This window comes from Pan troglodytes, chromosome 2, assembly GCF_028858775.2.
Source record: "Pan troglodytes isolate AG18354 chromosome 2, NHGRI_mPanTro3-v2.0_pri, whole genome shotgun sequence".
Classification (NCBI taxonomy): Eukaryota; Metazoa; Chordata; class Mammalia; order Primates; family Hominidae; genus Pan; species Pan troglodytes.
This window is the reverse complement of record NC_086015.1, coordinates 154337406-154363175: the sequence shown is the minus strand read 5'-3', so window position 1 is coordinate 154363175 and position 25770 is coordinate 154337406. Positions and strand designations below refer to the sequence as shown.

General features: G+C 39.6%; 1 protein-coding gene across 14 annotated transcripts in view; it reads right to left on the bottom strand.

Moving 5' to 3' along the window:
• Nucleotides 1–25770, bottom strand: part of MED12L (mediator complex subunit 12L) — a 346021-nt gene that overhangs the window by 273718 nt on the left and 46533 nt on the right. For all 14 annotated transcript variants that reach the window (XM_009446694.5, XM_016942161.4, XM_016942163.4 and 11 more), the window contains one exon: nucleotides 1616–1785. In XM_009446694.5, coding sequence (XP_009444969.4) covers nucleotides 1616–1785 — 170 coding nt within the window. The remainder of the gene's footprint in view (nucleotides 1–1615; nucleotides 1786–25770) is intronic.

The window sequence follows — 25770 nt, the reverse complement described above, 5'->3', positions numbered from 1 at the left end:
TATCCTATTATAGTTTTGTATTATGATTCACAGAATGAAAGAAAGATAGAAACAAAAAACTGTTTTCTGGGAAAGACATATACTCTTATGGTCATTCTGGTAACAAACTTAGTAGTTCATATGAAATCTTACTTTGTTCCTAGCAACTGTTATGTATTACCAGTGTTCCACTGCAACGGTTATCAAGGATTCATGTGAAAATATTACACTGATAAATTACAGTTGTAGTATTTCAAAGTTTACAGTGAGGCCACATTGACATGACATCTTGCTAATTTCTAATTTTTAAAATGTTTACAGTCAAAAATAGTTAAAAAGTCACATAAAAAGTGCAATTTAAAATTTTAAGACCAATAAAGTGAGTTCTAAATAAATATATATACAGTTTTCATTTGTCAATTTAAAAATTAATTAAAATTTTTTTTAAAAAGAGACAAAATGGAATTTTCCATTAAGGTATAAGAGATGGTAAATTCAAGATTCAAAAAAAGAAAGAGAATCTTCATAAATAACAGTCCATCCTATAGATGCTTTGTTTATATACCCATGCCCTTGTTTCTGCATATACATGTCTTCATGTGTATGAATTAGGGTCTGTTTCACATTTCAGAATACAGCAAATTAAAATATAATGAACATTTAAATTTTAACATTACTAATTCAATTATATTCATTCCTTTAGGACCTAACTGCTTTCTTAAAAAAAAAAATTCTAATTTCAATACTCCTAATACGTAATTCTTCCAGAACCATTAAACATGCTGAGAGATACTTTTTCCAAGATGCAGACTAAATTCTGAGCCCAGTAAAAGTCATAAAAGCTCAGGGCAGCACTAAAGTAGTCCCTCTTCTAAATGGAACTAGAATTTATTTTTACTGACTTAAAAACTAACAATATTACTTCTCAAAAAGACCTTATTTTTTTCCTATGTTGACCTCTTAGAAGAGGAGCATGAAAATTATAATAAAGGTTCTAAAGGGAAAATTTAGAAACCACATGTCCCCTCCCTCTTTAATCAAGATAACAGGCACTAAAATCTCTGCTAATAATAAGACTTGAACTGAAGTCATCTCTCTTACCTTACCATGAATAAGGTAATTAAGAGCCCAAGCGCCCTCTTCTGGTCAACATTATTTACGTCAGCTTGTCTGGGTGAGAGTTCAGTCATTCCTAAACGCCCTTACCCCTCCCCCCTCAGCTCTGTATTTTCAGCTGCAGCTGAATTAAGATGACCTTTCTCTGGAACAACTTAGGTCTAAAGGAGGTCTGCTACCACAGAAGGCATCAGCACAAAGGTGTTTTTAAATAAATATATCCAATTTTGCAAAATAAAAGGTTTAGAAGGATTACATTTAATAGTGCAATTACGAAGTAATTAATAGCACTAAAAGAGCTAACATGATTGAAAGCTGGAGATCAATATGTATAATAAGCTGTCATCCCAGGGCAGATGTGTCACCCTGAATACAATTTGATGTGAGAAATGTCAGACTGCTTTCTTTGACTGTATTGGTTCATGTAAAATAGGATTTAACCCCAGAGCACCAAACTATAAGGAATTTGCTGTCTTCTTAAAAGCATTGCACACAACTCTGCATGTCTTCAAAAGGTTACCTGGAACATGTGAAATGCTAGCTTTTCGTTGTATTCCCATTGCTTCATGGCTTGCTCCACCTCTGGTGGCACAGGGACAGGGCCATCGCCCGTGCTGGAGGCCATGTGGTAAAAGTCAGAAATCTTGGCCAACTGCTCTCGAAGATATCTGGTAGATATCTGTGTCCACTCTGCATTTTAAAAAAAGAAAAATATGAGTTTCTAGACACAATGGGTACAAGAATTACATGTTTTCTTCCCCATTCTGATTATCTCGAGGGTGTACTGATAAAACAAACATCTGCTCCCTAAAAATGATCTGTGCCTGTACAAGCAGTGCTCAGAAAAGGATACCCACCCAAAGCCCTTAGAGAACGCATGCTAGTGTGAGGTGGCCTGCCCTGTGGCAGCAGCCAGCTCTTGGAGAAACAGGCAGCTCTACCCTTGTGCTTCTGTGACTCTTAACCTAGGAGAAGAGATGTTCACTCTCGAATTGGGTCCATCTGGTGATCCTCCTTGTTAAACATCAGTTAGTATATCAAAAAAACAAAGGCAAAGCAGGACAGAATCGTGAAGGGGAGATCTCAAGGAATCTCAAATTCCACAGCAAAAGAATTCAAAATCCCCCAAAAGCAGCTCTCTTAGGATCCATTTTTCAGGCTCCACATGGAATTTCAAATATGCCTAATTAAGATTTGTTTGTTTTTGTCAGTCTTTAAGAGGACAGACATTCATTCACTGCGGGCTGGACCATGAAAGCATTCCAACCCGCATTGCCCCAGGATGTGTCAGGGACACCCGCATGGCTTCCCTCAGGACAATCATCTGGATCTTCAATTATTCTACTCTCCTCAACCAACACCAAGTGTCTCAAAACTCAGGGAGGGTGAAATCAGAGAGGCTGGGGAGCAACAAACAGTGGGATACTGGAAAGGAAACAACCAAAGTAGCAACAGGAAAAAAATCACTGAAATTGTTCAAAAATGTCTGCCACAGGGGCACAAATTAAATCAGTGTGTTGCCTCTGGCAACCATGAGGGATGTGATGCCAACTTTAGCCCATTCTGTGGATAAAAATGTAATAATTGCATGCTCACAGCCAAATTTCCCCAAGGATTAGCAAAACAGCATTTCAGAAGAAAACACCCTACTGAAACATTACCACACAATGCTGTTTTCCCATTATTCGGCAATAGGTTCTCCCACCTTCTATTTTGACAAAAGGAAGAGTAGAAACTAAACATCTGCTAGTCACTGAGTGCTTTGTTTTTACTTTTTAAATACCCTTAAAATTATTTAACAGAACCCAGAGATAACTACTGTTACGTTTTCATCTAAACCACTTATTTTAATTGTGTCTTATTTAAAATTCAAATTCAAATGCACGCTGGAGTTGTTAAACTTCGGTAACAAGCCAATGCGAGAAGACGAACAAATACTAGGTCGACATTCTGTTCCTAGTTTAATAGTTTTTCTGAAAGCACCGATAACAGATATTAAAGTTAGTCCATTGGCATTAAAAACAGTAAACTATCTATGTCATCATGTTCTTCTGTCCTGTTATGGACTAACAGTCTCATGACACTCACTTGTTCAACAAAACGAAATACCAACCATCAGATGAGACAAGTTTAGCTTAGCTATAATAAGCAAAAACAAAAATAACAAGGATCCAAATCCTAACTTTTGTATGCCAACCCTTGCTATTAACTCACTGTCAGTATGGTACTATTCTCAATATCCCCACTGAATATTTTAGCCTCAGGAGCTAAAAATATTAATAACACACACATTCATACACCCCTATTTTGTCTAGGGTATATCTCCTTTTTAAGATTTTTTTAAATATAGGAGAAATACGCGTTCATTATAGAAAATTTATACTGCAGACATGAAAAGAAAAACCATCTGTAAGGCCATCACCTATAATCACGAAATATTTTCATATATATCTTTCTATCTTTTCTACTCTAAGTATGCATGAATGTTTCTATAAACATATGCATATCTTTTTTTAAAACGTTGCTGAATATACTATTCCACAATCTGATCTCCTTTTGGGAGTCCATAAATAAAGCCCTCTTAACCCTGTGCTTTAAGTGTATTTAACTGACTTAAAGTTATGTCAATCAGATAGCTACAGGGCTCTGGGACATAAGACAGTCGAGTGGATGCGGATTAGTAAAACTGCAATTAAAAATTAAAAATAGAAAATAACACATAGTGACTAGTACTGTACTCCTTAATAATTATTAATAATGTTTATAATTATTCACGACTAGGGAATGGTAATGAAACGGGACCAATGAGCAGACAGTGGCCAGATGGGCCTACTTTCAACTCAGCTCTCAGCCCTGAGTGCACAGCAGAATGGTGACGGGAACTTTTAACAAACACCAGTGCCTTAGGCCCCAACCCATCAATTTCTAATTTAATTGGTCTGGAGTGAGGCCCCAGTTTCAGGTGACAAAAAGAAAACAGAAGGCCGGGTGAGGTAGCTCACACCTGTAATCCTAGCACTTTGGGAGGCAGAGGCAGGCCAATCACCTGAGGTCAGGAGTTCAAGACCAGCCTGGCCAACATGGCGAAACCCCATCTCTACTAAAAATACAAAAATTAGTCAGACATGGTAGTGGGTGCCTTTAATCCCAGCTACTCAGGAGGCCGAGGCAGGAGAATCACTTGAAGCTGGGAGGCAGAGGCTGCAGTGAGCCGAGATCACGCCACTTCACTCCAGCATGGGCAACAGAGCGAGACTCCGTCTCAAAAAAAAAAAAAAAAGAAAAGAAAAGAAAAGAAAGAAAACAGAAACGGATACATACAGATTATACTGAAGATGAAGGGGCGGGGAATGTTCAGGGGTAGAAAATACACAGAAAGTGACTATGGAAGCTACTCTGAAAGTAGAGCAGTTCTAAATTCAGGCAATGCAGATGATATGAATACATGTGTAGTTGTTGATGTTAAATAGAACTTAATGTCCATGAAGCCAGATTATTAGAAAGTTTATGATCATGAATGTTACTGAGAGTGGTGTGAGGGGTCAGGATTGAAAAGAATGACAGCTTTTTTGGACTATACTCTCCCTAGCATCCAGAATTCTGGAACCACTATTCCTTCTTTGTTAATGCCTAACCCTAGGAACAGAAGGCTGACCTGGAAGGGGTTTCAGGGGTCATGCAGTCCACCCTACCATTTTAGAGGTATTAGCACTGTGATGTTGGTCACCGATGCATAGCTAAAACAGTAGCACACTGAGTGCTTTGTTTTAGTAGTACAAAAATTGTGCCTTGCTGTAGCATATGAAAACACGTAAATTATAAACACATAATGGGTGACGGCAGAGATGTGTCACATTACATACAAGCAGCTCCTCCCAGGCCTGGGATAGCTGCAGTATTAAAGAGAGAAATGGAAGCTCAGCAGAGGGGGAACACCCGCCATGGAGGCAAATACAGAGCACGCCAAATGAAGTGAGGCTCACAAAGGTCACTTGCTGTGTTACACCACCAGAGAGGTAGTATAGGGCAGCATTTAGTGCTATCAGCAGAATGGACTTTGGAACAGGATGGCCTGGGGTCCAAATCTCAGATCTGCCACATATTAGTTGTGCAACCTGGAGCAAGGCATTTACCTCTGCTAAATCTCAATCTCATTTTAAAGAGAGGCATTAATAATATACATATGCCTCAGAGTCACTGTAAGGATGAGTCACTTAGCATGAAGCATGCAACACGGAAATCAATAAGTGGTAGTTATTATCACCATCAGGATGAAAGTCAGTAGAAAGGAAACTGATAGACCTTGAGTGTCAATAGACAGCACCTGCTGTCACTAATGTCAGACCCTGCCTCTGCCTCAGCTGAGTTAACACCCCATGATTAATATAATCCAGGCAATGCTCTGGATAAGTATTTATGGAATCAATCAATGTCAGTTTCACTGTTCAGTACCTTCAATGGGCCAGGCGGTGGCTCACACCTGTAATCCCAACACTTTGGGAGGCTGAGGCAGGACGATTGCTTGAGCCTAGGAGTTTGAGGCCAGCCTGGGCAACACTGTGAGACATCATTGTTACAAAAAAATCAACAAAATTAGCCAGGCATGGTGGCACACACCTGTAGTCCCAGCTGCTCAGCAGGCTTAAGTCAGAAGGCCGCTTGAGCCCAGGAGATAAAACCTGCAGTGAGCCCAGATTGCTCCACTGCACTCCAGCCTGGGCAACCGAGTGAGACCCTGTCTCCAAAAAAAAAAAAACAAAAAAAAACACCTTCGATTGATCCACAATTCTTAATGAATTAAGGACAAACTCCTTAGCTAGGAATTAAAATCATTTCAAACACTATCTACCATTTCTCACCATGCTAGCTCCAGTTGCTTTCTCTCTCATGTTTACAGTGCTTTATCCATCTAAAATACAGGCATACTTCATTTTATTGCACTTTGCCTTACTGGGCTTTGTAAATACTGCATTTTTTAAGAAACTGAAGGTTTGTGGCATCATTTTCCCAACAGCATATGTTCACATCATGACTCTGTGTTACATTTTGGTAATTCCCTCAATGTTTCAAACTTTTCAGTTATTATTATGTCTGTTATGGTGATCTGTAATCAGTCATCTTTGAGTGACTTTTGTAAATGTCTTGAGGTGCCACGAACCATTCCCATATAAGACAGCCAACTTAATGGATAAATGTTGCGTGTGTTCTGGCTGTTGCATCAACCTGTCTCTGTCCCATATCTCTCTTCCCACCCCCCACCCAACTTCAGGCCTCCCTATTTCCTGAGACACAATATTAAAATTAGGCCAATGAATGAACCTACAATAACCTTTAAGTGTTCAAGTGAAGAGTCGCACATCTCACTATAAATCAAAAGCTAGAAATGATTAAGCTCAGTGAGGAAGGCATGTTAAAAGCCAAGACAGGCCAGAAGCAAGGTCTCTTATGCCAAACAGCCAACCTGTGGATGCAAAGGAAAGGATCTCAAAGGAAATTAAAAATGCTACTTCAGGCCGGGTGTGGTGGCTCACGCCTGTAATCCCAGCACTTTGGGAGGCAGAGGCAGGTGGATCACGTGGTCAGGAGATGGAGACCATCCTGGCTAACATGGTGAAACACCATCTCTACTAAAAATACAAAAAATTAGCTGGGTGTGGTGGTGGGCGCCTGTAGTCCCAGCTATTCAAGAGGCTGAGGCAGGAGAATGGTGTGAACCCGGGAGGTGGAGCTTGCAGTGAGCCCAGATGGCGCCACTGCACTCCAGCCTGGGCAACACAACGAGACTCTATCTCAAAAAAAAAAAAAAAAAAAGCTACTTCAGCAGTCATACAAATGATAAGAAAGCAAAACAACTTTATTGCTGATAGGGAGCAAGTTTCAGCAGTCTGGATAGAAGATCAAACCAGCCACAACATGCCCTTTAGGCAAAAGCCTAATCCAGGGCAAGGCCTCAACTCTCTTCAATTCTATGAAGGCTAAGAGAGGAAGCTGCAGAAGAAAAGTTGGAATCTAGCAGGAGCTAGTACGTGAAGTTTAAGGAAAGAAGCCATTGTCACAACATGGAAGTATAAGGTGAAGCAGCAATGCTGACGTAGAAGCTGCCACAAGTGATCCAGAAGATCTAGCTGGGATCATTGTTGAAGGTGACTACAGTGAACAACAGATTTTCAAGTTAGACAAAACAGCCTTCTGTTGGAAGAAGATGCCATCCAGGACTTTCATAGCTAGAAAAGAGAAGTCAAGGCCTGTCCTTAAAAGACAGGCTGACTTTCCTGTTAGGGACTGATATGGCTGATGACTAACCTAAAACCAATGCTAATTCACCATTTGGAAAAGCCTATGGCCTTTAAGAATTATGTTAAATCTAGTCCGTCTGTTCTCTGTAAATAAAACGACAAAGCTTGGAGGACAGGACATTTGTTTACAGCATGGCTTACAGAATATTTTTAAGCCCACTCTTGAGATCTACTGCTCAGAAAAAAAAGAGATACCTTTCAAAACATGACTGTTCACTGACAAGGCACCTGGTCACCCAAGAGCTCTGATGGAGATGTACAAGGAGATTAATGTTGTTTTCATGCCTGTTAACACAACATCCATTCTGTAGCCCATGATCAAGTAATTTTGACTTTCAAATATTATTATTTAAGACATATATTTCATTAGGCCGTAGCTGCCATAGATAGTGGTTCCTCTGAAGGATCTGGGCACAGTAAACTGAAAAGCTTCTGGAAAGGATTCACCATTCTAGATGCCATTAAGAACACTCGTGATTCATGTGTCAGGGGGTCAAATATTGACTTCCATAGGAGTTTGTAAGAAGTTGATTCCAACCTTCATGGATGAGTTTGAGAGGTTCAAGACTTCAGTGGAGGAGACAGCAACAGATGTGGAAACAGCAAGAGAACTAGAATTAGAAGGGGAGCCTGAAGATGGGACTGAATTGCTGCAACCTCCCAGTAAAATTAAGCATGAAGAGTTGCCTCTTATAAATGAGCAAACAAAGTGGTTTCTTCAGATGGAATCTACTCCTGGTGAAGATGTTGTGAACACTGCTGAAATGACAACAAAGGATTTGGAATATTCCATAAACTTCGTTGATGAAACAGTAGCAGAGTTTGAGAGGACTGACTCCAATTTTGTAAAATGTTACCAAACAGCATCACATGCTACATAGAATTCTTTCATAAAATGAAGAGTCAATGAATGTGGCAAACTTCATTACTGTCTTACTTTAAGACTTAAATTGCTACATCCACCCCCAACCTCCAGCAGCCACCACCTAGATCAGTCAGCAGCCATCAACCCTGAGGCAAGACCTTCTGCTAGCCAAAAGGTTACAACTCAGTGAAGGCTCAGATGACTGTCAGCATTTTTAGGGATGAAGTATTCCTTAATTAAGATGTTACTTTTTTTGACATATGCTATTGCACACTTAATGGACTACAATACAGTGTAAACATAACTTTTATATGCACTACGAAACCAAAATATTCGTGTGATTCACTTTATTGTAGCAGTCTGGAACCCATAATATCTCTGAAGAATGTCTGTACCTTCTCTACTCGCCTGTATTCTAACATTTAGTTCCCTCTAGTCTCTGAACACCACTTCATCACCTAGCAGGGCTTTGTCTCCCGTCTCTGACATATTACAATTTCCTCCATCCTCCATCCCCGTAAAACTACACCTTACACGTAGACAACACCTAAGTATTGATTTCAATCAATACACCATAAGGTCCTCCCAAAATAACTACCAAATCAAGTTCCTTCCCAATGATTCTGTCTCTCATTTCTTGATACAAACTTATTTCTTTTGTAGTTTAAACTCACCACTGCACACCTAAAAGGTTTCAAACATGACAACAGGGAAAAGGCCAAATTCCTTCTCTAATACACTGTCTCTAATATAGCTAAATAGAAGCACCTGTTAATCAATGGCTATAAATGGGCCGGGCAAATATTGGACTTTCCATTCTTTTTCAATAAATTTCCTTGTAAATGTATGTGTAGGTTTTTATATAACCATCTATGAAAAAAACTAACTTTGTAAAGATTCATTTTCCTAGCTACTTCCTTTTCCATCATCAAAGCCAGTGGGAACTCACTATGTGAAATGAAATGCAACAGAGATTGTTTTTTTAAAACTCCAACCAAGTCCAGAGACTAAGGAGCAAATCTTTAAGGTGATCCACCTGACACAGCACTTTAAGTCAGAGGTGATGGACTCCTCAATGGAGAAATCCATTTCCTTGGAAATCCTTCTTTAGGCTATATGACTACAATAATACCCCCTTCTGAGTGTGAACAGCCTGCTTCTCAAAGCTGCAGGACATAGAGGGTTTAACCAGCCTGACGTTGGTGAAGACTGAATGAGAGAAAAAAATAGAAAATCAAAAATTTCAGTACATGTCAGCTATTATATATACCATTACTCAACCCTCAGTAAGAATGGCTAAAAGATTTTCCACCATTTTTCTCACATTTTCTGTTGTTAAAATACTTTTTTGATCAAAGATACAATTAACAGGGTGAAAAGATAACACACCAATTGGGAGAGAATATTTCAAATCATATATAAAGGAGTTGGATCTAGAATACATGATGAACTATTAAACTCAATAATAAAAAGACAACCCAGTTAAAAAATAGGCAAAGGATCTGAACAGACATTTCTCCAAAAATAATAAACAAACGGCCAACAAGCACATTTAAGATGGTCAACACCATTAGCCGATAGAGAAATGCAAATCAAAACCATAATGAAATACCGCTAGGACAGCTATAATAAAAAGACTGATAATAACAAGTATTGACAAGAATGTAGAGAAACTGAAATCCTCAGGTGTTCCCCACGGGAATGTAAAATGATAAATGTAATATGTGGAAAACAGTAGGATAGTTCCACAAAAGGTTAAATATAATGTCATCACATAATCCAGTAAGTTATACATACCCAGGAGAACTAGCCTGTATATCTAACAGAAATGACACATGTCCACACAAAGACCTGTAAACAAATGTTCATAGCAGGATGTTCATTATAACCAAAAAGTGAAAACAATCCAATATCCGTCAACTGATACCCAGATAAATAAAATGTGCCATATGCATACAATGGAACACCATTCGGCCCTAAGAGAGAATGAAGTACTGAAACCTGCTACCACATGGATGTACCAGGAAAACATACACTAACTGAAACAAGCCAGTTTCAAAGGACCACATGTTGTATAATTCCATTTATATAAAATGTCCAGAAAAGGCAAATCTACAGAGAAAGTAGGTTAGTGGTTGCCTGCGGCTACTGAAGGCAAATGGGGAGTGACTGCTCATGGGCACGGGGTTTTTCAGGGGTAGTGAAAATGTTCTAAAATGTGGTTAATAGCTTCACAACTCTGTGAACATGCTAAAAAACATTGACTGTAGACTTTAAATGGATGAATTATATAGTATTTCAATTATATCAATAAAGCTGGTTTTTTAATATTCAAATATTTAAAATGTCTTCTTGAAGTACTTAACTACCAATAAAATGAAGTAAAAGATTATTTCTTCATGAAGTAAAAGAAAAGATTACTCCATACTGATAAAAAGTAATCCACTAGGAAATGATATAATTTCACAGGTGAGGGGAGACAGAGAGGATAAGGGGTAGAAACAAGAGTGACTGTGAGTCAATGGTTAAAGCTGGGTGAAGAGTAAATGGGTGTTATTATATACTTCTATATTTGTACATGTTTGAAGTCCCATAATAAAAGGGTTTAAAAGTTAATCAGTTGTACCCTATAAAATGAGCCACAGAAAATCCAAAATCCCATACTCAGCCACTGTTCACATGGGGAATGAAAAGTAGTCAGTGCACTGATTGGCTGCCTGGATAAATAGCCCAAATGAAAACTGCTGCCTCAGTGCCACAAGACCAGCAGAGTCAGACCACTGGCCAGACTGCTGGGTTCTGCTGAATGATCAGATAGTTAAATCAGGTTCTCTGGCTGGAGAGCAGGAAAAGAGAGAAAAGGAGGAGGGGTGGGGATGGGCTGTTGGTACACAGTGGAAATGACACAGCGTGATACATTACTGAAATACATTTTTGCTTTTAAAAAGTTTTCCTCTAACAGAATTACCTGTAGAACACTGGGGACAGATACAGAGTATCTGTTTTTGTCTGGATGACTCATTTTACTATGTTATTTTAAACCAGCCATTTCTCTCTGGTTTTAATTATTGTGCAATGACACTGTGCAAAGTACTATTACTTAGGGATCAAGCAGGCAGCTCAAGATCAAATAAAATAAAACCCATCAATATGTAGCAGCAAACACTAAATGCCTACCACGACCCTCTATTGGGATATGAGGCTACAAAGAGAAGAAAGTGGCCCTGCCTGAGGTGCACATGACACAAAAGTAGACAGCAACAAGATAAGTGCTCCATTGTACCCTGAGACACAGGAAAGGAAGCAAAGAGGCGTTTCATCCACATATTGGGGAAGGTACAAAGGAGTTCCACACACAGAAATGGCAGCGTGTGACATTTCAGACAATGCAGATGGCAGGAAGGCAGAGGGAGTCACCAGTGAGGCGCAGGAAGGTCCCCAGAGGCCAGAGTTCCTCAAATGCTAGTGCACAAAATGGTCACCAGAGGGTGCTGGTTCAACGCACACGTTTATTTCCAACTCCAGGGATTTTAACTCCAGAGGTGTGGAGTCGGGTGGAGAAATCTGCTTTTTTAATCAGCAGCCTGGAGGACTCTGACCCAGGCAGTGGCAAGCTATGGAGTTTGGTTTTTTATCACAAATGGGTAACTGAAACATTTTAAACACAGCAACGGCAAGATCAGATACGTAAATTAACACTATTTCTCAGGAAGTTGTAGGGGAAACCCTGGAAAGGAGGCTGCCAACTCCATCAGGGAGGTGACTGCAGCAGGGAACGAAGAGGCAGGTGCGACACCTTTGTGAGGCAGAAGAGGAAACACCCTAAAGTGGAGACGAAGGAAAGAGAAAGGGCAGCTAACACATTTCCGAATGGGTGGTCCTGGTGCCATCGATGGAGATGTGGAATTACAGAGAACAGCTGGGGAGGGGTGGCAGGGCTGGGTTCAGTTTGTTATTTCCTTGTTTTACTGAAACTTCTTATTTTGAGATAACTGTAGATTCACATCCAAGTGTAAGAAAGAGATCCCATGGACACTTAACTTAGTTTTGCCAAATGTTAACTTCTTTCAAAACTATAGTACAATATCGCAACCAGCATACTGACACTGAGGCAACTCACCAATCTTACCTAGGTTTCCCAGTTTTCAGTTTAGTTTTGAATACGCCAGATTTAAAATGCTGGAGATATTCATGGGAAAATATGTCAAGGAGCAGGTGGATATGCAAGTCTGATACTCAGAAGGGTCAGGGGAAAGATGCAAATGTAGTGAACATTACCATATGTGGGATGCAATGCCTTAAAGAATGTGTTCATGACTACAGAAGTACCTAGCAGACACAATCCTGGGGACAGACCAGTTTATCATGCAGAGTAACAATATTGGTAGTGCACTCGCTGTGCACTGGCCCTCTTCTAAGCCCCTGACATGCATTAACTAGCTTAAGAGTGGTGAAGGGCACAGGTTCTAGAGTTAGCTGGCCTGGTTCCTGCCCTGGCTCCAATCACTTACCAGCTTTGGAGTTTTAGAGCAAGTCAGCCCCTGGGTGCTTCAGTTACTTGCCTGTAAAACAGGGCTAGTAAGTGTTCTTAGCCTATATAGAATTATTTTGAGGATTAAATGAGATGCAACATGCTAAAACAGTGACTGGCACAGAGCGAGTGCCCAGAAGAAACCAAACTTACATGGTTTATAAGGCTGGGTAGAGAGGAGGCTACAAAAAAGGAGGAAGTAACCTTAGGTGAAAGTAGCATCTCTCCAACCAAGACTGGAGGAAGATGGGTAAGGACAACTGCTGCAGGTAGGTTTGCATGATGCAGGTATGTCAGGGGGGGCAGTGAATAGGTCACTGAGGGAAACTGACAGGACTGTTCCTCTGGGATGTTCCTGGGACAGGTGGAGGGGAAGGGAAGGAAGACTGAAGAGAGAGGTGAAGAGGTGAAGATATGACCAGCCACAGTGAGTAAAGGGCCCTCTGCCTAAGGAGTGAATAACACAGCTGAGGAAGGGGGGCAGTACCCCAGGAAAGACAAGGCCATTATAAGGCAATATCTAAATACTTGCCCAGTTGTGTGTCAGGTAGTCAACGCTTAAGATTTCAGAAGAAAAGAGACCAGCGTGGCCAAGTCGGAAAACAGGGGGCCAAGGCCTCTGACAAGGATACAAATAGGGGAGAGGGGTCGACAAGGGAGGGTCTGACAAGAGCATAAAAGTCTTGTATTGCAAGGTTGCATGGAAACTCCCGACTGCATCTTTCTTCCTGTGAGGTTGCTGGGTTGTATCTGATAGCTGAGGAGAACCACACTGGACACCTTTCTTGGATTCTCCCTTTCGCTGACAGGTCTCCAATTCTCATTTTCATTTTAACGTAAACATGCTAACTGTTGCATTTAGGGATTTTTTTTCCCCCAGTTGTCCTTTTTCCCTATCAACCCTGTACATGCATCTCAAGCTAAGGCATGCGGCAACCACAGAATCCAATTTTAGCCCTTAGAACAAGAATTTCTTATTTGACACATCAGTCACACCACCAGCTTCCCCCACAGCTACACTTTCGGGGGCTTCCTTCTAACAGAGGGACACACCGAACATCTGCCACCAACAGGCTCAGCTCCTTCTCCAGGGCATGAGATAGCTGTCTGAAATTAATGTTGGAATTATCATATGGTAAATTTCTCTCATCTTTTCAGATTTCTATATATACCTGAGTGAGCAACAGCCTTGGCTTTGGTGAAATATTCCTATCATAGGGAATAATAGGGACAGCATTTTTACAAATATTAAATTGGTGCACTTAATTAACCACTTAGGACATATCCCCACAGCCTTCTACATGTGACACCAAGTCATGAGTTTTACTGCCCCCGGACAGGAGGACTGTAGGAAGATGTAAGACTTGTCTTCTAGCAAGACACACAGGCCACCACTTTGCTTCCGTGTAAAGAACACACCTCTGTGCACTCCTCTGGCCAGGTCTTGGGGGACATTGCTCTAGAAGGGGGAAGAGGAGACATGGGGAAGAAAGGGAAGGCACCCACCCTCCTGAAGATTCAGGGGAATGGGAGCAAAAGAAAAATGGAGGACAAGCACTGGTGAAAGACACTTGCTGCTAGCCCCACTCTGAAGACACAGAAGTTATTTAAATTATTACATCAGACATTTCACGACCCTCACTCCTCTCCCAGCTTCTGCTGCAGAGGCAGTGGGAGGAAGTGCCCAATCATCTGAGGAGCAAAAATAAACAAACTATATTTTCTTTTTTCACTTTGCATTGGAATTTAATCCCATGATCAGCTGTAGTTAGAGTAACTTTTCAATAGTTAAAGTGGCATTGTGCTTACTATTTAGGTCCTAAATGCAGTTACTGTAAAGTTTCTATTTCTGAACAAGCTTTAGACAGCTAAGAGTCTTTCATTAGAACACAAATACGACAGACATCATATTGCCAGATGACCGTGTAAAATAACCCTAGAGCAAAAAGCTCTAAAACACAGCAAAAATGCTTACACAGTACACAGACCAGCCAGATCCACCCCGGCTTCCCTCTCATTCCCTGCTCCGGAACTCACTCCTGTGTGATTTTTCTGGAGACTAAAGAATGATGCATGTTATGTTCATTTAATTAAAGCTATTTGCTTTAGCTGTGTTAGATTCACAAAGACATTCCAACTATAATTTATTGACCCTTAACTGTTTTCTACCCAGCATACCCTGTGAATTCCTTGACTACAAAATAACAGATTTGAATCAGGCTTTAGAGCCATGTTATTCCAGGGATTTCACTTGGAAGTTTATACACATTTGGAAAATGACTTTGAAACCTAATGTACATCTTTTTAATTAAAAAAAAAAAAAAGCTTTCTATTTATCATGGAATTAACATTCCAGTGCAAATTGCAAAAATAAAGAACCTAGCTTTTATAAATAAGTCATTAAAAGGTTAGCTTAGAGCCATTTAAAAAACAAGGCCACTGTATGCACAGTATGGAGCAAGCACCAATTTTTTAAAGGACTATTAAAAAATACACAAAATCTACACTTAAAAATACATGAAATATATCTCAGAGGATATGCATGAAACTGGTAAGAATTATTGCTTCTAAACTATGTAAGGAGGGGTCTGGGAAAGAGGTAGGGGGTCTGAAGACAGTATGTTAGAAAGGAGACTTCACTATCCCTTTCTGAACATTTTGTGTTTTGGACCACATTTTGTAATATTACCTATTAGAAATTTTAGCTCATACAAGAAGCTATCTTTTCTTAAAATTCTCTTGTTTATGCTTTAAGCAACAGATCTGCAAGATGCCCAACAAATTAAAACTCATTAAACATTGAGCTTTTGGAAGCATTCTTCATACCTTAAGCAAACACCATTCCCCCACTCAGCTTCACACAGTTGATCTTCATTTGATGTGAGCAGCATGCATATTCTGTAAATCAAACAGGACCCAGAAACAGAAGTCTAGGATGGAATTTCCCATTCTTCCACTTTCCACGAACTTTCTCCCCTCATTTGTGAAATGGAGGCACTCAGCTACCTCAGAGAATTTTCAAGAAAACTAGCCCAAATGAGAAGCTACGAAACCAGCCTGTAAACTGCCAAAACTTTGAACAAGCTTATTTTGTAGTATACTATCTTCCAGGTATGCACGTATATACCAATAGCCATAAAGAGGGTAGGGAACCATGATTTACCAATTAAATCAAGGTTCTTATTAACATTTTATCATAGAAGATGACTGATTAATTCAAGTGGGAGTGAACATTTACTAGGACTGACTAGAAAAAACTGTTGAGTAGCAATGGATTCTTAACAGAAAATGTGGGACTAGACCATTCACCCAAAGTGACAAGACCAGAAGAAATGACAGCAGTAAAGACTGCAGCGAATATACTATCTGGAACAGAACTATAAACTTAATTCATTTGCTCATAAGTTGCCAAAGAGGAAGATGGAAGATAACTGAAGAACCAAGAACTACTTAAGATCCAAAAAAAAGAGTAAAAAATCCCAATTCTTACTTAAAGGCTAGATTTCTTTAAGGCATAGCTCATATTTTACTACTACAGAAAACTTTCCCTAATTTTTCCAGTTGATCCATTATTTCCTATATGATTACAGGTAATTAGATACTAATGTATTATGCTCCGTTTTAGATGTGTATCTTGTAACCACAAAAAGATGGTATCCCCTTACAAACAGCACAGCCCCTATTTGGTTAAAAATCTTCACAGCATCTACCCCAATGCATAGACTCTTGATAAACCTTTTTTAAACTAAATCACTCCTTATTCAAGTGAAATACAGTAATTTCTTTCAATGCATTTCTCTAAGAAATTCAAAAACTGGCCAGGCCCAGTGGCTCATGCCTGTAATCCCAGCACTTTTGGAGGTCAAGGCAGGTGGATCACGAGGTCAGGATGTCGAGACCAGCCTGGCCAACACAGTGAAACCCCGTCTCTACTAAAAAAAAAAAAAAAACAAAAAACGCCAGGCGCGGTGGCTCACGCCTGTAATCCCAGCACTGTGGGAGGCCAAGGCAGGTGGATCACAAGGTCAGGAGATCAAGACCATCATGGCTAACACGGTGAAACCCCATCTCTACTAAAAATACAAAAACTTAGCTGGGCGTCGTGGCGGGTGCCTGTAGTCCCAGCTACTCGGGAGGCTGAGGCAGGAGAATGGCGTGAACCTGGGATGCAGAGTTTGCAGTGAGCCGAGATTGTGCCACTGCACTCCAGCCTGGGCAACAGAGCGAGACTCCGTCTCAAAAAACAAACAAACAAACAAAATTATCTGCGTGCGGAGGCACGTGCCTGTAATCCCAGCTACTCGGGAGGCTGAGGCAGGAGAACGACTTGAACCCGGGAGGCAGAGGTTGCAATGAGCCAAGACCAGGCCGTTGCACTCCAGCCTGGGCGACAGAACAAGACTCCGTCTCAAAAAATAAATAAATAAATAAATAAATAAATAAATAAATAAATAAATTCAAAAACTATCATGGGCATACATTTTCTTTGATTTCACCAAAAAATTAATTAAACATAAATATACAACCACCACAACCACACACCAGCATTCTAACTTGGAAGAGGGTATAATATTTTTACTTTGGAAAAGCTGAAATATGTTTCCACAGGGCAACAATCGGGCACACAGAGTTACAGTGCAGCATATTAAACTTGATTAGAACTTTTTTAAAGTTTCTGTAAATGAGCAAAGTATGATGGCAGTAGCCAGAGGCTGGTGGAGGGGGAGAAAGGGGAGTTGTTCAATGGGCAGTTTCAGTTTTGCAAGAGAAAAAAGTTCTACAAATCAGTTGTACAACAATGTGCACTGAGTTAATACTGCTGTACCATACACTTATTGTTGGTTACAATGGTAAATTTTATGTTATTTTACGTTAATAAAGGGTCTGTAAATAGGGAAAATTTGCAAATTCAATTAACTAAAAAGCTACATACCTGGAAAAATATTAGAGGTCTTCCAATTTTTACAAAGAACATCTACTTCATTTAAGTTAAGGTCCCAAAAAGCAAGTAGTTAGCTTAGAGAAAAGTAAGCTCTTGTAATTTATCTAAGAATAACTAAATTGTAATGCTAGTGGGTAAGATGGCATTCCTTAAACTTCCTCCAAATCTTTTTCATAAAACATTCTTACAGCAAGATATCTTCCAGGAAAAGTGCCAATGACAACAAAAAATAGGCAGTAATAATTTGGGACTGCGATTAGGCTTAGCTAACTTTTGTTTATATGAAAGCTCCTCTTGTGCATGTCTTAAAGAGTCCAATAGTTCTATATGATTTATTGTGAACACGACAGCCTATTGTCCATAAACTCCTCAATTATTCTCCAAAAGCAAATTATTTTCAACTCTTTCATCTGTTGTATTTACCTCTACCTCTAAATAACATGCTTACAGTCCTACTTCCTGATTGTAAGCATTACCCACTGGCTTCCTACATGGAAGATGATGAACATTCAGCTCTCTTTCACCTCCCATCAAGACCTTGCTTACATATTTCTCCTATGCCTGTCTCGCCAATATTCTCCTCTCACAACTTGAGTAGGTCTAGTCCATGTTAATACTATGAAGGAAAACTTGGCAGAATCTAACAAAATGGAAAAATGCACTTACCAGGCATCAATAAGAATTCATGTTTAGCTCAAGAGATAACACAATCACATATAAAAATATTTATAAATATATGTACATACATGAGTTAGTCCACACACATGCATCTCCTTAATCTGTCAACTGAGAGGGCCTAGAAGCAGTGACACCCCAAGTAGCAATAAGCACTCTTTGTGCTCAACTCTTGGTTTCTAATACCACTCTCCTTTAAAGAGAACCAGGGCTCCTTGGAGAAATGGCTCATTATAAGATTGGAGCAGAAAATATACACAATGAACATGGAATGCACCTTCTAGTGCCAGAAAAGAAGAAAGTGCTTAGAAAAGCAAAAACAAAAGCAAACTAAGATGGGTATGTCAAATGGACACAGGACACAGCTGAAAGAGCTCTCAACGGACAAAGGTGGAATAAAATAGAGTATTATAAACCAAAAGACGAAGTAAACATCTATGAATCAATACTGATAGAAATGCTTGAATACATACATACATTAATGAATGAAGGAATAGTAAGTAGGTAGGTAGGTAGGTAGGTAGGTAGGTAGGTAGGTAGGTAGGTAGATAAGAGACAAATCACCCATGCAGAAGAATTTTAAATACTTTAAGTAGATACTCTGCCCTCAAGGAGGGGGATGGTTAACTCCCCACTTCTTAAGTGTGGACTGTCCATATTACTTCCTTCCAAAGAGTAAAGTGTGGAAAGGGATGGGAGGGAAATAACTTTACACTGTAAAACCTGGTAAGTGCTACCTCAGCCAGGTGATCAAGGTTAACATCAATAGTCATAAGTCATGGTGACAGCATGTACCCTTGATGTAACATGATGAGAATGACATTTGACTTCTGTAACCCTGGTCTAACCATAAGAAAAATATCAGACAAATTCCAACAGAAGATAACCCTACAATATACCTGACTAGTACTTCTCAAAACTGTCAAACATCACTGAAACTGAGAAAATGTCACAGCCAAGAGAAGCCTAGGGAGATATGAGAACTAAATGTAATATAATATCCTGAATAAGATCCTGAAATGGAAAAGGGTCATTAGGTTAAAACTAAGGAAATCCAAAGTATGGACTGACTTTTATAATAATCAATATTGGTTCATTAATTATAATAAATGTATCATATTAATGCAAAATGTTAATAATGGGAGAAACTGTTTGCAAGGGTGAGGAGAATGCATGGGAACTCTGTACTATCTTCTCAATTTCTCTGTAAATCTAAAAAGTTTTTTTAACATTTTTGAAATAAAAACAAGGGACTGGCCAAACTGTAGTACATCCACACAATGAAGGACTAAGAGGCCACAAAAAGGAACAGAGAACATCAAGTAATCACTAGGATATTGTTAAGTTAAAAAAAAAGGCAAGGTATCCAACAGTATATATAGTATGCTAATTACTATGTAAGGAGAAAGAAGAAATAAGAAGATATAAGTATTTGCATATTTTTTGCAAAAATAAAAACTGGAAGATTAAAAACTAGTAAGAAATGGTTACATCTGAAGATGGGGTAAAGGGAATTGTGTGAAAAGATGGAGATAGAAGCAAAACTTCTGCACATCTTTATATAGTTTTGACTCTTGAATATGTCAAGGTATTACATATTCAAAATATAAAATTAGTTCATAAGGGAAAAAAATCAAACCCTAAAATGGAAAACAAACTGAAACAGTGTACCTTACTGCAGAGAGAATCATTTTAAGTGAAACACAGTCTAAAGCTTAAAAAAAATAAACTTCACATACTTTTAATGTATCAGATTATAATTCTCAAGCCAATATGTTTGTAGCAAGATGAAGCAGGTAAGTAACCATGTTCGTTTACTAGAAATCATTTGATTGTTCATGTAACAGAAATGAAATAAACATAAAATTGAAGAAATTACTAAAAACTCTTTCTTGTTAAATAGGAAATGCTAAAGATAAACTGGAAATAGGAAAACCCCCACATACATGCACACACATGCAGATATGTGTGTCTCCATCCATTTACCCACTGACGGGGCCTAGACACAACATCCCAGTAGCAATGAGCACCTTTAGCACCCAGATCTTGCTTTCTAAATACCATTCCCCACTAGAAAGAAGCAGAGTTCCTTAGACAAAAGGCTCTTTGCAGATCTGAGGCAGGAAAATTACAAGCGCCTGGGACATCTTTCTGTGCCAGAAAGCAAGGAGATGTCCCATGACAAATGGTGTCATGTCAAAAGTTTACAAGGAGCTAGAAGGGTCTCTGGCCAATTTTGGGGCAATTTTAACACAAAATTTAACAGAAGTGTACTTGGTTGTAAAATACAGAATAAATAAAAGTTCATGAGCCCATAACAATGATCAAAAATAAACTTTTTTTCGTTTTTTTTTTTTTTTTTTTTTTTTTGAGACGGAGTCTAACTCTGTTACCAGGCTGGAGTGCAGTGGTGCAATCTCAGCTCACTACAACCTCCGCCTCCCAGGTTCAAGCGATTCTCCTGCCTCAGCCTCCTGAGTAGCTGGGATTACAGGCACATGCCGCCATGCCCAGTTAATTTTTGTATTTTTAGTAGAGACGGGGTTTCACCATGTTGGCCAGGATGGTCTTGATCTCCTGACCTTGTGATCCACCCACCTTAGCCTCCCAAAGTGCTGGAATTACAGGTGTGAGCCACCGCACACAGCCTAAACTTTTTTAATAAATAAAAAAATAGAGAAACATTTTTCACCACTGTGGAGATGCAACAATTTCTACTCCAAAAATTGAAATCAAAGGAAAAGAATTTAGCATTTATTCTGCCTTTTTTAGAAAGAACTGTAATTTATCACATGAGAGAAAGCCCTCATTTACAGAAGAATGCCTACATCTTGCCATTCCCAAAGAAATAACTATTCCAGGCTCAGTTCATCAACAGATGTTAAAACTTTTAGGTAAAAGATTATTGAGGAATGGAATAGCTGCAGGTACCAAAGTCTCACCCCCAATAGCCCCATTCCTTCTATTGGAGAATGGTTTTTACCAGATAGCCAGAGTTACCTCACCGGTTAAAACCTATTTTTCATGCCTAAGCAAAGTGTGAATTTAAACTAAGCTTATACAAGCACTTCTGTCCAATCTTCAGGATTACTTTCAGCATAAACAAGGCAGATATCGCCTTTATGACAAATGAGATAGAAGGAACACTGTGAAAATGTGGAGGCAATCTTGACAAAACTAAACGCTTGTCCCTGGAATCAAAAAAGTTAGTATGCAATGTCTTCACAGACCCAAACTGCAAGTAAGCTGGTAGGCTTAGATAAGAAACCAGACTGTCAATTATGAGTTTAGCAGGACTTATTTTTGCAGTCCAAATGGCTCAGTGAATATGTCACAAATTAATTACCCACTGTGAAAGAAGGGTGGCTGTTTATTCTTTGTATTTTGGGAGCGATAAGGATAGTGGTTACAAGAGTATAGTCAACCAAGAAAAGTCTCTCATCTGACTCAAATCCCCACAAAACCTCAGGTGGCACAGAGGAAATGACTAGGGGTAAACAGAGCAGTGCCCCAGGCAGTTTAACCACGAAGCATTTTAAGCTTCTTTGAATCTATCTGTTCCCCCAAAAAAGACCTCATGCGCATGATATGTCTTGTCACTTTTCACCATATTGAATACCCAAAAATTCCTAGGCAGAATTAAGGCTGCTCATCTTGCAAGCAGTTTCATATTTCTTTCTCTAGTTTCCATGGCACCCTGGACTTTGCTTTGCTCCTCCTGTTCCCCATAGCACCCATGAGAACAAGAGTTCTGACTCCTCAGATGCTGCTCAGAGCCACCAGTCCCGCAGCCTGCTTCCTGCCAGCATCTTTCCACCTAGAGATGCTTGTTGCCTCCAGTGGCCCAGACCCACACCACACACAGGCCACCAGCAGCTATCACCTCACAGCGAGGAGTGAGGAGTAGGCACTCTAGTGGCAGGTGCCTGGGCAGGGATCCAACTCCATCTAGGCCAGCAAGTTACTTAACTTCTCTGAGACTCAGGTCCCTCATACACAAAATGGAATAATGAAACCTACATTGCAAGGTTACAGATAAAGTCTGCAAAGTTCCCAACGGAGTAACACAGGATAATCAATAAATACTGGCTGGTAACAGCAGTTCTAAGTAGCAGTTGTCGCATATTATCAATGGTCTACATTTACCGTATGCCAGTCACTGTTCTAAACACTTTAAAGGTATTGATTCATTTCATTCTTAAAAAGTACTATCAGGCCAGGTGTGGTAGCTCACGCCTGTAATCCCAGCCCTTTGGGAGGCCAAGGTGGGCAGATCACCTGAGGTCAGGAGTTCAAGACCAGCCTGGCCAACATGGTGAAACCTCGTCTCTACAAAAATTAGAGGAGCACGATGGCAGGTGCCTGTAATCCCAGCTACTTGGGAGGCTGAGGTGGGGAATTGCTTGAACCTGAGAGCGGAGGTTGGCGTGAGCCGAGATCACACCAATGCACTCCAGCCTGAGCGACAGAGGAGACTCCATCTCAAATAAAAATAAATAAATAAATAAGTACTGTCAATTATCCTTATTTTTTACAGACAAGAAACTGAGGGAAAGAGTCATAACAATAATAGTAATAATAAACCCTTCCATGGCTTTTCATCATGCACCAGAGGGAACTCACATATCTCACTCTGGCAAACAAACCTTCACACAGGCTTTCAGCACCTCCCCACTGGTAACTGATGCTCAAGCTGAAGTTAAATCCTGGAGGTGCAACAAGTCAAACTATTTGATAACGTATTTCTCTGCAGACATCATCCTTCTGTCAGAAATGCCCTTCCCTGAACAACAGCCCACTCCAGCTGTGTCCTCCTAGGAAACGTCTCTTCTTGCAAAAGTATACACCTAAGTCACTTCCTCTGTGAATCTCCTGGATGTCCCAAGTTCCCTCAGTGGCTTATTCCTTAAGACTTCCTCTGTATTTTCTTCCTGTCACTATGAAGTCTTCCTTCTCTAATATTTGATTGTTTGGATGCATGTCCCCTACTCATACTGCAAATACCTAGAGGGCAGTGATTACACTGTCACACTCTTGTCCTCACTGACCAGCGGTGTCCAGCACAGGCTCTGGAGCCAAGTTTGGACACTTATGCTGAAGGGTTCTGTGCACCACCTGCACATCACCATCCTCATCCACGAAATGAGAATAACATATCTCTTTCACAGGCTATCTGAATAATAAGTCATAAAACGGACAAAATATACATAGAACCCAGCAAACATTTACTAATGAAATGGGGAACACTGTATCACTGCACAACAGAAGAACCGTGGCAGAGAGCCAATAGACCTGGTGAGGGACTGACCATTTTCAAACAGGCCAAAAAAAAAAACAAAACCAAAAAACCCCACAACAGCAAGGGATGGGGCATTCCCACGGCTGACAAGCTTCTCCAAACAACCTAGATCATTACCCAGCACACATCGGGAGCTGATTCAACCTTGAAATGCAGTTAGCACCGTATCCCTGCTTATCACAATACCGGGGATTCCATAAGTGCTCAAGAAATGCTGTTAACAGTGACAGCAATAACAGCAATAAATGCTGTAGTTATTATTAGTTGATTCAGCAACAATAAGACTCCTCATGGGGAAAATTCCTATAAATAAATGTACAAAATTCCGTTATTTACTATAAAGTCATATTTCCTAATCTGTTCAAAGACTTCAATTGCATAACTCAATGTGAGTTTTACTTTTTCATTTTTAAGTATTAGCTAGCCTGTTTTAAATAATTTTCTCTGGTGAGCTCAAAATATTTAAGGCAGCTGAACAATCTTGTTCTCTTAAAAATGAAACTTAATTCAACTCTAAAAATATCTGAAACCGAACATGCATTATTTCTGGCATACTCTCCCTCAAGTAGCAACATCAACTATTTCATGACATTTTCTAAACATCGTGTCCACCTAAACCTTTTTTTTTTTTCAGGTCTCACAAGGACTAAGAATTACAAACTCTTCTTTCAGGCTTCCCTAATTCCCCTCTGTTTAAAATCTCTGTCCTGATATTCAGATTTGTCCAAGTCAAATATTTCATTACCCACTTTGAAGTTACACATGAGACCTCACTCAGAAACCCAAGGCACTTCTCACTCCTCTCACTTTTGTGTATACAGTGTACTGGGTACGTCTTTGCTGACTGCAAGCTCCCCAGGGCAGCAACCCATTTAATCTACATTTGAGATCTGTAACTCTCTGCATAACGACAGTAAGGATCTCTGTGTTGCTCCTTGTTGCTGTGAGCCCACTTAACTTTGGGAAAAGTTCCCTTCAATAAAATCAAACAGCAGTGCTTTATAGCTCTGCTCCAATGCTGAAAGTAGGAACTGAAAATAAAACACGTTTCTATTACAAAGGAATAAAAGTCATTTCTACCGAAAACACTTTACAAATCCTAAGAACAATCATCAAGACAACGGAAGTCATAAAACCAATGCCAGAAAAGGGTGACACTTGATAGTCAATCTTTTCCCAAATGTGCTGAATGATTCTTTTTGCTATCAATGCCAGAACACAGAACCTATTACTAGAAGTTAATCTTCTGAAGTGTATGTGATTTAATCCAATTCAACACATATATATGTGTGTACTCCCTTGGCTGTATCCCTTGCTAGGAGTGTGAAACTTGCTACATTACATTATGGCTATGTCTACACAGCCAAATGCTTTCAAATATACTGTATAATTTGCTTTTAAAAGTTGAAAAAGCTGCTGACGACAAAGGAGAATGTCAGAGGTATCAGGTGTAACAAAGTGACAGTAAAACAAGATTAGATATTTGAAAAACATGCTCTTTTCATATAGTATAAACAGAATCCTTCATTTTCAATTAAAATACATATAAGAATATAGAGAAAGGAACTGTATATTTACACAGGTAAATTACTAATTACAAAGGGTAGAATAGTAACTTTGAAGGAGAAAAATTCGATAGACACCACCTTACCCAAATCATCAAAGTTACCACCATCAGTATTGGGATATGATATACTGATACATTCACAGCATCACCTCCAGGCTATTCCAAGCAAAGGTATGTAACTTAAATCTATTAATGAGAAACTGGAGAAAGGAAAAATCAATGGACAGTCTACAAAATAACTGGTGTGCCTCCTTCAAAAATATCAAGGTCAAAAGAAAATGGCTAACGAACTGTTCTAGATTAAAGACAACTAAAAAAACATGACAAAGGCAACACAGACACTGGATTGAATCAAGATTGAAAAGACTGATGTCTGGAGAAGCTAAGGACTTTCCATTAAATCACCTCGTCTCTTAGTGGCAGCACTGATAAAAGTAAAGCCCAAAGCTCCCTCTGAGATGCTAGACCTGGGAACTTAGGGGTAAACTCCTGAAATTCAT